The following is a 16,259-nucleotide window of genomic DNA, read 5'->3' on the forward strand; positions in this document are numbered from 1 at the left end:
CATCAGACAATCATGGCGTATTTATGAATGGTCAGAACTCACCTGCAAAACATGCAAAGTGGCACTTGGAGCTGCAGCCGAGGTTTGTCCATTTGCCATAGTTTGAAGCCACACATGTGTCTGTAACAGTAGCAGTTGGGGCTCCAGGATCCCAGTAACTGAATGAGACCGGGCTCCCATCAGACCACTTCCAGGAGTCTCTGAAGAGGCTGATCCATGTGTATGGGTACTGGAGCATCATCTGGATGTGATAGTTCTCAGCCTGGTTCCTCACACTGGCCAGGTCAGTGTAGTGCAGCCTGCAGTACTGCTGAGCAGCCATCCAGGTCTTAGGCTGGTTCACTAAGATGAAGCTTGATGAAGGATCCTGTGTTGCTGCTGAGCCTAAAGAAAGTGCTGCAATCAGTTATCTTACTCACAGCACAGTCAGATCCGCCACCCAACAAACTAAAACTTAGTTAACAGGGTTAACAAGGAGAAAAAAGCTAATGAAAATAAGTAGGAAGTGGGGCTGAGTGACTACGAAATAAAAGCCAGGAGCACGAAGTCAAACTAAAGAAAACTGAAGTCCCGAAACCGAGACCGTGACATGATGGTCCTCCCTAACTGTTGAGACGCGTCTCCAATGTCAAATTTTCATTTGTAAGGCTATTCTTGAATTTTTACCACCATGTTGATGTGAGTGAATGATGTGAAAAGACTTTGCAACCCACACCCTTTACTCACAGAACACACAAACAGAATCTGTTGTTTGTACCTATAACCTCAAAAAAGAATTTGGAAAAAGAACAGTTGTATGTGCAGCTCCTTCTACACTGACGGTGGGGAAAACAGAAACCAACAACAGAAACCAAATTCTACTCAGTATTTCCTTTAAGTTGATTTTAAACCTTGATTTTTGTTATCATCATTTAGTTGCCAATGCTAGAGTCTACTGCTCAAATATCAGCACTTTTTAACTTTGTAACAGTTTTAAGATTAATTTTAGTGGTGTTTAGTGTGTTAAAATTTTTCTGTGCGCACTTATTTTGCATACAAAGTAAACACAATTCTACACACATTAGTGAACGAGGCCCGACGTGAGCACGTCAAGTCGCTGGCATTATCATCCAGCTTCAAGCACAGACTCGTGCATGTGTGACTTTGTGTGACTTTTCTTACCGTTGTAGCAAATGAAGGGGAAATTGTTGGTGTCGCACTGTGCAGTTTGCCATTTACCGGTTGGGAACATTTCCACACAAACCTTGTAGTATCCCAGACCACCATTAGGTCCAATAGCTTGCCAGTTTCTGAAATCAGCCTCTCCAGCACCATAGTAATCCTGGTTTTCCAGAGACCATCTCCAGGACTCAATGTCAGGTCGCAGTCCGATCCAGACATGTTGATCACTGCCTATGAGCCGATTGAGCTCAGCCAGTTGTTGCTCATTTTGTACAATGGCCAGGTCGGTGTACGTGGACCTGCAGTAGCTCTGAGCTTCAGTCCAGGCCTTCAGTGTTGGAACCAGGATGTAGAAACGAGAAAAACAGGGAGGTAGGAAGCACAGTCCTGTGGTAAAGATAAAGCTAAGTATCACTCAGTGAAAAATGCGATGTGACAAATATGAGTCACACTCACAGTTTTATTGTCTTAGTTTCATTTCTTCTCTATGTTTTACTCCATGAAAGAACTAATGGCAAAATGCAGACTTTTAATATCAGAATGACTTCACGTACCTGATAAAACTGTCATTATAATCAGAGTTCTGTTCATGATGTGGCCTTACACAGCTCGATTTTACCTTAAAGAGTTTAAGGATGTTCATGTTATTTTCGGATATATTCATCCAAAAGCTTCTGCTTGACCTTCTAAGCCTCTCGATTTTTGCGTGAATAGTACATTTTGCAACTTCTTATTTATTGTAATTTGATAATGACTAATACCTGAAAGGCTATGCAGACATTGTACACTTAACCAATTACAATTAGTCATTTGCAGAAACTTTTAAGCAAATTCCAACTAGGCAGCAGATGCTAGGAAGAACTTGGGGGTTTGCCCAGGGACACTTTGACTTGTAGTTAGGAGGACTGGGAGTCGAGACACTGACCCTGTGATTTGTGGATAACTGCGCTACCACTGATCTACAGCCTCCTCATGTAATCATAGTCCATGGAGATTCCTGTCCAACCTTTGAGTTGCCAGAACATAATAAAATATAAGTTCAATGATATATTTTTACATAGAGTGATTATTAAATAGCAATAATGGAAATGCGGGGGAATAAATTAAGTTCAGTGTCAGTAAACATTGTGCACTTACATTTAGGATCAACAATTTTGCAAATTGGCAAACATGATGATCGTAATGTTTTGGAATTTGCTGTTGTAAATTATATAAAAGTTATTTTAACTCATATTTGAATCTGTTGCAAACAAATTTTCCCTTTAAGAATAAGTTATGTTTGAATGAGGGCAATGATAGCAGGGATCAGTTCCAGCACCCCTTCATCTTTTAACTGATTACGTGCTTTAGCTAATTTATGTAGAAAAGAACAGCTGAAAAACCCATAAAGTACATGCAAACATAAAACCACTGAAAATATTCATAGGGTTTTACCTTTTCCTCTCTTCACTTGATGCTTCACATTGACTCTGTCAGTGCAGAGAGTTTCAGCACAAGCTGCATGATTTACTGTGTTAATGAAGCAGTAAGTACAATTGGTGGACAATTGGTGGATGACCGCTTTACCTTCCTGCGTCACAGTCACTTCGTAGTCACAATCATGTCGTAATCTTTATTGTGTATTCCGCTCTGTTTTAGGGGGCAGCAGTGAAATTTAAGAGAAATAACCCACTTCCAACTTTAACCTGTTTCTGTACCCACGTCTGCAGAGCTGGAAGGTGCCGAAAAGGTCTAGAATCTGATATTAGGATTGATTATTTGGCTGGAAACTGCAAGTTATGAACAGTTCTTTTCTATTATTTTGTCCCCCACATTAAGTAGGCCAAAAGGACTGGCTACATGACAGCATGTCCTGTCTGCACAAAGGTCAACTCCTCTGAGTGTGAACACTAACTGAACACTATCACCTTCATGAAGGAGGATTTACTGCAGGACAGTTGGGTTAGACTGACTTCATCTGAGCCCAATAAACTTACAACTGAGTGGGAATTTATTCATCATATCTACAAATCCACACACTCAGTGATGTCTACGTTTCATGTAGACCCTGCCTGCTACCATCTTACACGCTGCTGTTATGTGACAGATTGTCTCATTGTAGACCCCAGCCTCTATTGGTCTTGTACTTAGAGCGTGTTCCTCCGCTCATGGAGTAAAGTTAACTTTTGTAGGCTTGGATCATGTTACTGCTTTAATGTTCCTAAACAATTGTTTTCCAGACAGGAACTTGACTACACCACAGCAGTGAGGCTGCTCTGTAATAGGAGTGAGTGTGAATGGGTGAATGAGATGCAGTTTAAAGCATTTTGGTACCAATAAGGTGGAAAAGCGCTTTATAAGTGCAGAGCAATTAATCGCTAACTGCTACAAACACGTTAGCTGGATGTGGTGCACTTAATGCACTGTTCAACCTAATGTGCCACAGGTTCTGGTGGACACGGAGACAGTCAAAGTCCCAAACCAGGCGGGACACTGTAGCAGCTGTAGCTGTCTGCAGAGATTCCCCATCAGCAGCAGACAGAGGAAGACAGGGATCAGTGATAGAGTCTGATCTCTGCAGATACAATGAATAAATTCCCACGCAGTTGTAAGTTCTGAGTTGTCTAATCCTGTTTTGCAGTAAATCCTCGTTCATGAAGGTGATAATGTTCAGTTTAGTTTTTAAAAATAATTTTTAGATTAATTTAAAAAACATATATACTGTAAAATGATTGTATACACACTAACATTTAATTTTACTATTAGAAAAAAAACCCTCACAGAGTATGCACACAACAGGGAGACACCCAATGACAGTAAACCTGAATTTGTATTCATTTTATCAGCTCAGGAAATCAGGATAGAAGCTTGAAGCAAAAACAGCATCTGAGGAGGTGATCACATCAACACTGCTCATATAGAAGATTATTTGCAGGACAATCCAATGTAAAACTGCATTTCACACTATATATCTTAGCATTTTAGATTCAGGTGTTTAGAACTTCTTTTTACACGATGCTCAATTTTCAACTGTCACTTTATCATCAGAAGATTCAAAATTTCACCCTATAAATACAATTAAATCCCTCCCGTCTCTGGACAGAGCAGTCAAACAAATGATGATGCATTCTTTTACAGCTAATGAATACTTATCCCTGTGCAGAACAATAATACATATCAATGAATTTATAGAAATTAATTATGAAAGTAAATTAAGATGTGAGTTTATTACAAGAACATTAGATGATTATAGGTCAGTTGATGACCAAAAGGCAGCTCAGAGTCTTGATTATAGTGAGTTTAATCAGCAAGAGGGAGAAACACACAGACAGAGTAGAACTATACTCCAGAGTGGGTCAATCAGATTGACCAGGTTTTACAGGTTATGGTCGTTTAACCTCTCAGCTCTCAGGACAAAGGAATAACTCAATGAAGGTAGAACTCAGGCAGGTGGACTTCTGGCTCAGAAGTTTCCCCCACACAAAAAGTCAGTGAAACAGGAGCATTTGCTAAATTGTTGGGAGTGTCCTTTGATTCAACAAATGGTGACCCTAGGCTGCATCAGATGCCAACCCTTGTTCTGGGCTGAGTACGATGCCTCCTGTCCACTACTACAAAGTTACTCTCTTTCTGCAAGTCCCTCTTGTAATCCTCTAGGCTCAGCTCACAGTGCTGGCCATAGTATGGAAATTTGCAATCACACATTGCCAGAAAGATGTCTGCCATCCGAACACATCTGCCTCGCGACTCGTTCTCACCACAGTTCAGCTTGGAGCAGGGGTCTTTCATCATCATCTCTTCGTCGCTTTTAATCATCACAACAAACTTGCCGCCTTTCACACCTGGAGATTTCTCACAGCTTCCACTGTAAATGTAAGGAGTCTGGGCTGAAGGGTTTTCAGGGTCAGCGTAAACCTCTTCTGGTGCTTCCTTTGCACTGTGGCTGTCATGAGCTTTTCTTGTATAGGCATGTACAGCTGTGTAAGTCTGAGATACCAAAATGCCTCCAACACTTTTACTACATTGTCTGAGTTTGTCGGCTACCTGATAACATTTAGTTGACGTAGGAACACATCCGATAATAGCTTTTCTGACTTCAGCTGCCTTGGTGTGAGTCCCCTTCACCTGTCTGGCTACAGCCACACTAACTTCCCCTTTTGTCACCTCAGTATATCCTGACAGGATGTGGCTGTTCAAGGTTTCAATTATTTTATGTTTGGAGCTTTTGGTTATAAATGCAACAACCATCCAGTCGTATCTCTCATACGTCTTGTCTAAGAAAGACCTGACATCATTTGCTAGTTCTTGACGCTTTTTAGTCGTATCAATGAGACCCTCAACATCCTTTTTAATGTAATCCATGCTGTGAGAAATGCAGTACTGGTGGGTTTTGAACATAGCTGATGAACAGTCATATGCAATTTGCGCTTCCTCATTCACCCTGGCTGGAGACTCGATGTTCTTGAGTTTGTAGTAGATCTGATTCATTGTATTGCCTTTGCAGATCAGTTTATTAACATATTCAGTATATGTTCTGAGATCCTGTTCGTGACATTTAACATGTTTAACCAGCATCTCTCCAAAGTCATTTATCAAGGTTGGTTGTTTAGCCATCAGCAGTGCATGTAACGTCTTAGTGGCAGGCTCATACTTTGAGTATGTGTCTATAAAGTCATCTCTATGCCTCTTTTTCTCATTGTCATCTTTTGCTAATAGAAGACTCTGCACTAGTGTTTTATATTTTGTCCAGGCCACCTTAATGTTTTTCTCTGGCTTGTGGTAAGCACTACTTGTCCAGGTGTCCCACCTAAGCTCTTCATGGTATTGGTCAAGCTTGGAATTAAGATTTTCAAATTCAGACTTGATAGTGTCAAGTATCGGGTTCGTTTTTACATTTTTGTTTACTACCGACACTCCCACCAAAGCTAAGGTGGTAATGGCACTAATCAGTGGCCCGTACACTGGTATTATTCCCAGAAAAGGGACAACAGTGAACCTGATCTCATCAATGGTCTTAAGAATAATTTTGCCAGTTGCTTTAAGGACTTCGTTGACCTTCCTTATTTTTTCTGGAGTGACTTCCTCCAGCTGGTTCTGATTGGGAGACGTACAGACAAGAACGGAGGATGACATCAACACCAAGAACAGCAGGCCAGGAGACGCCATGACTGAGAACACATTACAAACATTAACAAGCATGTTAATTACTCATGTTATTACACAAATTTAACCACATTTATTTACATTTATGAGATGCTTTTATCCAAAGCGACTTACACGTGAGGTACAAGGCAGCAAAAATCTAAGAAAAGGAGAAAACATCAAAGCAAAGTCCTATCAGAAAAGTGTTCACAATTCATGAGATGCATTTATTTAGGAATTATTTCACTTATTTTGTTGGCGTTCAGCAACTTGCAGAAGTGCTACTACTTGTAGAGCAGTAATAGTTTCATTTGGCATAATTAGCAGTACAAAAAGCTAATACTAGATGTAATAGTCATAGCTTTAGTAGTTTACTACTTAAAGAGTCACAGAGGTGGTTGCATACACTTGGGAAATAGCAGTAGTAGCAGCAGCAGTAGTAGTAGTAGTAGCAGATTTAGTTGCGAAAGTAGTTTTATTATTAGGAAGAACTACAGTGATATTTTATTTGATTATCGGTTGTCCACCAATCTCACAATCCCCAGCTACTCCTGTCACATGTCGAAGTGTCCTTGATCAAAACACTGTACCCCAACTTAGTTGCTCTCGTTGAGTGTTGGCCAGCTGTATAGCAGCTCCCCTATCAGTGTGTAAGTGTGTGTGTGATTGTGAGTGTGAATGGGTGAATAAGAAGCAGTGTAAAGTGCTTTGAGTGCCAATAGGTAGAAAAGCTCTATATAAGTGCAGAACATTTACCATTTAAAAACTTTCAGAATGCATTGTATTTTTGGTTGTAGTAGCATCATACTCTCCTACAATAACGACTTCTTGTTTTGCCATCTATGACATGAAAAACCCTAAGCAACAGATGCACCATTATTGGTTATGTCAGCTTTGACATTACTAACCTTAAGCTGGTGACTGAGGAGAAGATCTGCTTGGTTGGAGAATGTGAATGCAGTCTGTGACAACAGTTAGGGGATCACTGGTGTCTCGGAGAAAGCCTCTGAGATTGACAGAACAGAACCAATCCTATATATATAAGAAACTGACTGGTCACACCTTCTAAGAAACTGAGAGATTCTAGTTTCTTTCTGGGAACAGGCAGAGCTGCAGAGATACTGAACTTCACCTTTTATGGTGATGTTACAGATAACAAGGCAGTTAACATGCTTTGAGTATTTGTAGCAGAAAAGAAGTGTGAAACTTGCGGCTATTTTATCTTCATTGTAAGTAATGACATCGCTCATTTTGTTGTCTGGCATCAAAAGAGGTACAGTTCCAACAGATGCCTGTCTCCCTGCGAGACTGGTCTATTTCAACAAACTGTTCATTGTGTCAGAGGTTAGGGTTGGTGTAGGAACAGGTTCACTCCATTTGGTGTTTTTTGGCAAATAAAAGAACATTGAGTTTTGTGTAACTATGTCTTAGGTTTTACCCTCATTCCTAGTTATAACAATTTAAGACATAGCAGGAAGATGGCAAGAACAGAGAAGAGTTTCAAATTAAGAAACAGGTCCAGAACAATAATCAAAACTTGGACGTGCTGTGCTGCTGAATATGTTCACTGAACTTTAAGTTTGAGACCTCAGAGCTTAGAAAAATGTCATATTGGAGTAGTGCTAGAATACTAAAATACATATTTCACAATTGCTGTGCACTGTGTTCAGCATCCTTCTGGTCATACTTCTTTTGACATTGAAAGTGCAGAGATGATGCTGAGTTTTCAGTCAGCATGTCCGATGCATCCTCGCTCATAAATGAGATGAATCAACTGTCTTCATTGTCATTTGACTGCATTTAGAAGTAGTCTGCAGTATCAAATCCCAGCCTACCCACCAGGTGTGTCTCTAAGTGAGAAACTCAAAAGGAGGAAAGGAACACAATCAGGTCAAGAAAGCTCTTGCTGGGCCTTTGTCAAATCCCGAGTCCAGCAGGAGCATGTCCACAACAGACAGGAAAGATGAGGACAACAAACAGAACAACAACGTCATTCCATATGTTGCCAGATTATCTGAGATACTCAAAAGAATTTTCAATAAACACCACATCCCTGCACATTTCAAACACATTCACACACTGAGGCAGAAACTGGTTCTATGCAGCGTGGAATGTACAGATTTGTACAACCACTTCAAAACACATGTAAAACACAGGAAAGTCAGCAGTCCATCTGCAGTCCACTCCAAAGACCAGATGAGACACTTAAATTATTATTGTTAAGTAATCTTTGATCTCTTGAATTGAAGAGAGAATCTCTCATACAGACAACCTAAAACCTTTATTCAAGATTACAAACACGAATGCAGTAAACTTTTTCATCTGTCCGTACTAACAAAGAACCTGTAAAGATAATTAAAACAAGGTTTACAGTAAAATGATCTCAGCAAACAGGATCCTTTTCATTCTTAGTCATCATGAAACAACAGCATTAGCTACAAAAACAGACAGTAAACAGCAAACACAGCTTAGATAAACTCAAAAAGGAGATGTGAAGTTTTAGGAAGCTGCAACCTAACTTCTACTTTTGTGGATCAGTGCAGGAAGCAGAAATTACGCTGCAGTTAAGGTGTGGAAGAAAACCACCATCAAAAGCTTAAAGCTAAAAATATTATTGAAATGTGAAAACCAACCACAATCTGACTTCTGAACATCTAAAGTTTAATACATTTGTGCTCTAGATTGGGTTTATTTGAAATGTTATATTTTGGAAGGAATGAGGTGGATGTACTTTTGGGTCACTCAAAAACCCACCACAGAAAGTGTACTGACACCAGCAGGTGTGATGCACTTTGCTCAAACTACCATGAAACAGTGAATATTCCAAGGCAACACATTTCTTTTTACCAAAAGATCAAATTCTGATGTAAAAATGATTTGATGCGATTTTCCTGAACATAAAGTTTGTGTGAGTTGTGTACAGGCACCAACAACAGTTTGTTATATATATTTAAATTATTAAATTTTTCTCAAACAGCACTATAACTTCCCATTTATTTCTTATATGTTTGTGCTTGTTTTAACAGTAAACTGCATTGGTGTCTGTGCGCCCCCCCCATTCATTTTAAATAGGATGGCCAGAACATCAGAACCATCTGCACTCCAGTACAACTCCACCACCCACCATGACCTCAATAATAAACACATAGTAGCTGCTGTATTGGATTTTATTAGATTGTACAAGTGTATCTAATAAAGTCCCACCTTCCTCATCCCAAGCTCTAGCCCAAGGTGACAGGGTGGCTGCGTTAAAGCAGGGTTAATATAGGATAGGAAACAGGAGCAAACGATTGGAGTGATTAACAAAAGAGTGTTGGTGACGTAAGAGGAAAATCTCCAGGCAAAACAGGAAGTGGTAAACAGGTAGACAAAGTTGAAAACTGGGACAAGATAGCGACTGGTTAGGCACGGATCATTACAGCCAGGGTTTTTCTGGGACAAGGGAGATGAGATGTCAAAAGCTCATCTACACACTGAGATAAGTGTTGGAGCACATTTTTGTTAAAAATATTTTGAATACTGTAGCTTTAAAGGCTTTACATACATAGCTTTTAAACTAGGCAAGCCTTTTTCTCAAGCTCCAATAACAAGAATATCAATAATTCTTGTAAAAATGGTAAATGCTCTGCACTTATATAGCACTTTTCTACCTATTGGCATTCAAAGCACTTTACACTGCTTCTTATTCACCCATTCACACTCACACTGATGGGGGAGCTGCTATGCAGCTGGCCAACACTCACCAGGAGCAACTAAGTTGGGGTTCTGTCAGGATCTTGTTGCACTTCCTGTCCCTGGACTTTTATTTTGTGGCCCCTTCTCCTTACTTCCTGTCCCTGGTTATGTTTACCCAGCTTTACCCTCGTTGTCCCTCATTTGTGAGCAAACAAAGTAGCAACAGAGAGACAGGTTGTTTGAAAATTAGCAAAAGAACTCGCAGGAGAAAAAAAACAAAAACTTGAACAGGACCTTATTCTCTTAGGTGCAGATTTTCAGGATCAGAGACAGATTATTCACCGAGGCAGACTGAAAGACGATCTGGCAGGGAGTGACAGGTGAGCGGAGTATATAAAGGGAGGCAACAGGTGAGCGGCATGAGACCAATTGCAGAATAAGAATAAGACTCACGGCCGTGACAGGTTCAGTTTCTTGCTCAAAGACACTTGAGCATGTGACTGGAGGAGCCAGGGGTCGAACCAACAATTGCGAGATTGGTGGATGACCGCTCTACCTTCCTGCGCCACAGTCGCCCACAGTCACCTTATATATTGTTTGCCACAGTCCCCCAACAATCATAGTACCTGACTTCTTATCTCAAAATTAGTCTGAGCTTGTATCTGTCTCAGTCAAAAAAAATCTAATTCAACTCAACTATTTATATAGATGGCCGCTCACCCTGAGCCTGGTTCTGCTGCAGGTTTCTTCCGTTAAATGGAGTTTTTCCTCTTCACCGTTGTCTAGGGCTTGTTCAAGGGGGAATTGTTGGGTTTTCTCTATACATCTTTATAGTCTGGACTTTATTCTGTAAAGTGCCCTGAGATGACTTTGTCGTGAATTGCCGCGATATAAATAAAGTTGAATTTAATTGAATTAAATTGCCCATAGGTGTAAATGTGAGTGTGAATGGTTTGTCTGTCCGTGTCTGTCTCTCTGTGTTGGCCCTGAGACAGAGTGGAGACCTGTCCAAACTGGACACTGCCTCTCACCCTATGACAGCTGGGATAGACTCCAGCCCCCTGTGACCTTGAACAGGATAAGTAGGTACAGATAATTGATGGACTGACATCTTTTGAGTTGTCCTCTATCTGTGTGTGTGTGTGTGTGTGTGTAAGAGAGAGTGGGTCAAGCAGTGTAAAGTACTTTGAGCACCAATAAATTTGAAAAGTGCCTTATGAGTGAAGATCATTTAATGATGCTGATAAATGAATGATTACGAGGAGGATTAACAGGAGGCAAAAAGTAAAGCACAAAATGACACAACAAATAAAACTTAACTTCTACACACTAAAATACTTAATGGAAAAACTTCATTTGCTGTATTATTGACTCATATTGTTTTGAGATGCTTAGTAGAAATGAATAATTCACTTTCTTTTTAGAGCCGGTGCTACACGATTCAAACACACGTTTTGATCGTTTTGTTACTGTTTAAGATTCTCAGACTATCATCACTACTCAAATACCTACAAGTGGTAAAAGCTCTTCACCGTGACATTTCTGTCACAACTTCACTTTTTCCTGAGGCTCAGAGAAAAGGAAACTAGCCTGAAGAGCTAAATACTCACTTTAACATCAAGTCACAACCTCATATGTAGCTTCCTCAAATAGTGTACATTATGCTACATGTACAGTACTTATATATGCTATATTATAGTAATTCTTTTAGCAGTTATTTTTGTTCTTCTGATTCATTCCAATAAATCTTTATTTAAATTCTGTTTGAGATTAGCTTTAGTTTAAGTTTTAAGGATAAAACTGAAAAAAAAAGATCTTTGTTGGGTGAAGACGTTACATACAGAGTTCACTTTAAATTAGCTTAGTAACCCTTTAAAGATCGACCAGCAGCAGCCAGATGAATATTTTCATTTGATTTAAAGCAATAATCTTGATATATCGTTGAACCTGAAACACTTTCTTAACGCTTCTTGTATTTTTTCACCTTCTTGTCTTTATCCTTCTTTCGTTTACTTTTCTCACATGTATGTCTTGACTTTGGCCTTGCTTTAAAATATATGCTGTAATGATCTGATATTCCATCGTTTTGCACATAGAGACAGGAGGTTTTAACATTTCTGGTGATGACCAGATCCAGAGTGTGACCTCTGCGGTGTGTGGGCTCCCTGACATGCTGACTGAGATCATAGGCCTGCAGCAAACACCTGAACCTTTCTCCTCTCCTGAGATCATCAACCCAGATGTTGAAATCTCCAGTCACAATGATGTTGTCGCAGAGATTAAAAATCTCAAACAAGACGTCTTGAAACTCATCCAGAAATGTGTCGTATTTGGCCCCACTGGCTCCCCTACGATATAAACTGATGACCAGGACTGGTTCATCCCAGTCCCTGTGCTGCAGGACGGCGGCAGCGACTTCAAACGTTGTTGTTTTGCATTTAAAAAGAATCTGTGCACTCTGCAGCAGTGGTGTGACCTGAATCGCTGCCCCTCCTCCTCTGCTTGGCCTCGCCTGATAATAGAACCTGAAATCAGCTGGTGAAGCTCTCCGGAGGACAGCATCTCCAGTCTCCTCTTTTGACCATGTCTCTGTTGTGCAAACAACATCCAATGTGTTTTTTATTATAAGCTGCAAGATTCTAAGTACTTTGTTGTTCAGTGACCTGACATTGAGCACCCCAATGAATATTGCTGCTGGAATTAGACTCAGTGAACACTTTGCCTTCTTGTTTTTAGCATCATCTGTCTCTTCTTCACTATCACTCTCCTCTTCCTCTTCCTCATCACTACTTTCATCTACACTATCACTCTCCTCCTCCTCTTCCTCATCCCTACTTTCATCTACACTATCACTCTCCTCCTCATCACTTCTTTCATGTTCGCCATTTCTGTCGTCTTCCTCACGCGGTCCCTCTTCCTTATCCCTGCTTTCATGTTCGCTGTCACTCTCTTTGTCTTCATATCTGTTAAAGAAAACAAGGACCATTAACATGATTTAAAAAACCTCAACAGTTTAACAATCAACAGCTAAATTTTCTAACTGAAATCACACTCGTCTGCAAGCTTAAACCTAACAGAGTTGCATTTCTGAATGCAGGAGCGGATTGTGTTAAGTGACAGTAGTTTTCCAAAGTACTCCTGAGCTCATGTGGTTTGAAACCCTTGGCCTTTACACACTGACTATGACCAAGCTAATACAAATTCTGTATTAGCTTGTATTTTAAACCTGAAAATGTTTTCTTTGTATCAAATAAATAAAGGTTCAAACTAATTAACAAATGACATAATTTTTTTAAAAGCATTTTAGAATAAGTCCCTACTTTTCTGGAAATGGGGTTTGGGATTTTTTATAAAATTGATATTAATGCTTTCATAGTTAAAGCCAGAATATCAGTTTTATAATGATGTTTTGGGCTTTATTAATGTATATGCAAAGTCAGCTCTACTCGAGAGTAAAGCATGTAAGAATTAAGAGCCGTTAGTATGAAACATGAGATTAAATAGCAAACCTCATCTATATCTTAGATTAATGGGAATTGCGTTAAATTCGAACAAAATAGTTTTTAGTTTTTATTTGCTTGTTTACATTTTGATCAGAAGACCTTCAGCTTTTATAAAGATTGATTGAAGGAGATTTTTAAACATTTCTAGAAGGTGTGTATCAAGGGTTTGACACTCAGCGGCCGCACATACTCCATGTTTCTCCTGGCGTAATACTGCCCAGCAGCTGCCAGCAGACCCAATGCTGTTACTCCTGCGGCAGCAATCTGAAGGACAGACACATATTACAAAGGTTCTCCAAAGACTTGTTGTTACAATTCTTAAACACTCAGTTTACTTTTTATATTTTATACTCACAAGCTGACGTGCTATTGCTTTTGCTCCCAAAGCAGCAAAAAAAGCCATGATGTGATTATGAGTGACAGGACAGCAGATCTACAACAACAAAAGAAATAAAGCTCAGCATTAGTTCAGGCTGGTCTTATACTAGTATGCATTAAATTAATCAGCATATTCACATTTGTGTATTTGTATGACCGGTAACATCAGATCACAGTGTGGACATAGTGGTGTTTTACTGCTGCAGCTTCTTCCACCACACGAACTCCTCCTTCTGCAGGATTTCACATGTTAATTTAATTATGACTTATTATTAATGCGTGTTTATTTGTGAAGAATAATCTCTAAGCCATTTCCTAATTTTTGCTGAGATTCACTGAAAGTCACCTCCTTAATGTGACTGAACTGACAGACGAATTCTTTTAAAAAGTTAGAAAGTCAGGGAAGCATCTAAAACCGATATTATAAAACCTTATTGCTGGTTTCATTATGGATCTGTTTCTGACTGAAATAACAGCAGGACAGATTTCTGAACAATGTCCTCCAGTTATACAGCAGTCGATGTTTGTCAATGCCATAAAACTGTCACATTGTAGTTAGACCCACAGACACTTGTCATGAGAAAGAGAACGGCTCACAAAAGACAGAACCTTTCCAAAGGACATTAAAGTTTGAGTCCAGTGTTAAACAACTCCTACTGCTGTCTTGTGATAAGGAACAGAGGTCTTTATTAAGTGCCTAACTCTAACCGAACACCTGTGTTTGCACAGTTGTAATCTGGTGTTTTTGAATGTTAAACTAGCCACAGTGGTGTCACCTTTGTAAGAGACGGCATTCGCCATTCTGGTGCCTGGTGCCAAAAGGATGCAATTTCAGAATAAGCTGGCCTCTGGACATGGGAGCTCTATTTTAACAAACAGTCCTGTCTGCCAGATGAGAGGATGTATAGGGCAAAGGTTGCAGGACTTAGATTTTTACCATAGGTGGCAGCAGAGAGTGAGCTCTCACTGATTGAGCCCTAAATGTTTTCAGCAAAGCTCTGAATCTACAGTATAGTGCTCATCATGCATGCTTTCAGCCGAAAACCCGGGTAAGGTGCTAACGAAACCTGAGACAAAGATTTATTACTTAGAGAAAAGGATTAAATGCAGTATATGCCTATATTCACTGGTTTGCGTATATTCATGTATATATTCATTGGTTTTAATGTTACAGCTTAACTGAATATTCCACTTAACAGAATAACAATAAAGTATTTTAAATCAAGAGTCATGACAGTTTTTTTAGTCCTTGCCTGAGTTAGTTTAGTGGTGTGGTTGTGTAGCCTCAGAGTTCCGGATGTTTCTGTTCAGATTCCCTGATTCCCTCTTTTCATCAGAGCTCTTCATAATCAGAGCTCAAAGTGAAAGAGAAACTGTGAAAATGCCCCCATTTGTCAGAAACCCAGGGGTGGACTGAGATGCAATAACAGACATACAGACATCGAGCAAAGCCAGCAGGCTGATCTCACTGAACCACTTTTGGCTTTTTACTGTAGCCAGCAGGGACTTGGACTTGTTTATAACTGTTGTTATTTCCCTCAGGAAGAGCAACAGGAGGAGGGATCTGTCTCCAGGGTGGACAGACAGGAAACAGCCTGGGTGTGAACAACGGAGCAACACACATTCACAGCAGTTCACGTACTCAGTCCCAGAAGTCGAATGTAATACTGTGTTTTGTCCCATTGAACTTAACAACAGGGAGGATGACTTCTTTGTGATCCACGTTGATTTCTAATAAGATTTAAACACATCTTCAGTAAATAGAGGCATTAAAATCATCATATTACCTGTACAGACAACACTGACATTTAGTGGACTTAGTGGTTTTTGGACTTTATGAGATGCAGACCTCCACAGTATGTTGGTAAATTCTGTCACTTTATGAACAGATAAAAAAATCATAAAAGTCTCAAACTCATCAGAACTGTCTATGTGCTCTTTATGAAGTTTTTTAATAACGTAAAAAAGTAAAAACACATAAAGATAATAGTAGCTTCATACCTGTTCCCGATGGTTTTTCTGGATTAAAGTTTGGTGAAAAGTCCTAAAGGAAAGTGAACTCAGTCTGTTCCTCAGTCTGACTGCAGTGGAGTCACTTTTCGCCTGTACTGTTATTTTAATCGGGGATCTGTTGTCAGTAAATCATGTGACGTCTTCAGGGCCTCATTATTGTCCTAGGAGGCCGTGGGGCACTTCACATTGGGAGCCCCCCCAGTAAAATAGAACCACAAGTTGTAACAACATATGATACATTCGCATTTCAGTCTGAGACCTGCAAAGAGTCTGTGAGACACTAATACAACATGAACGTCTATATGTTTATTCCAGTGACAAAGATGCTGCCTGCAGGTTTACTCTTCTGTTACCATTGACCATAACTTGCAATACTACTACAGTTCTGCATATTTTAAGCAAAAAATA

The 16,259-nt window shown here is 39.8% G+C and overlaps 1 protein-coding gene across 1 annotated transcript; it reads right to left on the bottom strand.

The window, feature by feature from the left end:
* Window positions 1–9,414: 9,414 nt before the first annotated feature.
* LOC137099797 (uncharacterized) lies at window positions 9,415–15,958 on the bottom strand. Its single transcript, XM_067477066.1, has 4 exons — window positions 15,840–15,958; window positions 13,816–13,893; window positions 13,651–13,724; window positions 9,415–12,920 (listed from the first exon to the last, which is right to left on the bottom strand). Exons 2-4 carry the CDS (start codon window positions 13,861–13,863, stop codon window positions 11,918–11,920), a joined length of 1,125 nt encoding a protein of 374 aa, XP_067333167.1. The 5' UTR covers window positions 13,864–13,893; window positions 15,840–15,958; the 3' UTR covers window positions 9,415–11,917.
* Window positions 15,959–16,259: the final 301 nt, after the last annotated feature.

The sequence above is a fragment of the Channa argus genome, chromosome 15 (genome assembly GCF_033026475.1).
Source record: "Channa argus isolate prfri chromosome 15, Channa argus male v1.0, whole genome shotgun sequence".
Taxonomy (NCBI): domain Eukaryota; kingdom Metazoa; phylum Chordata; class Actinopteri; order Anabantiformes; family Channidae; genus Channa; species Channa argus.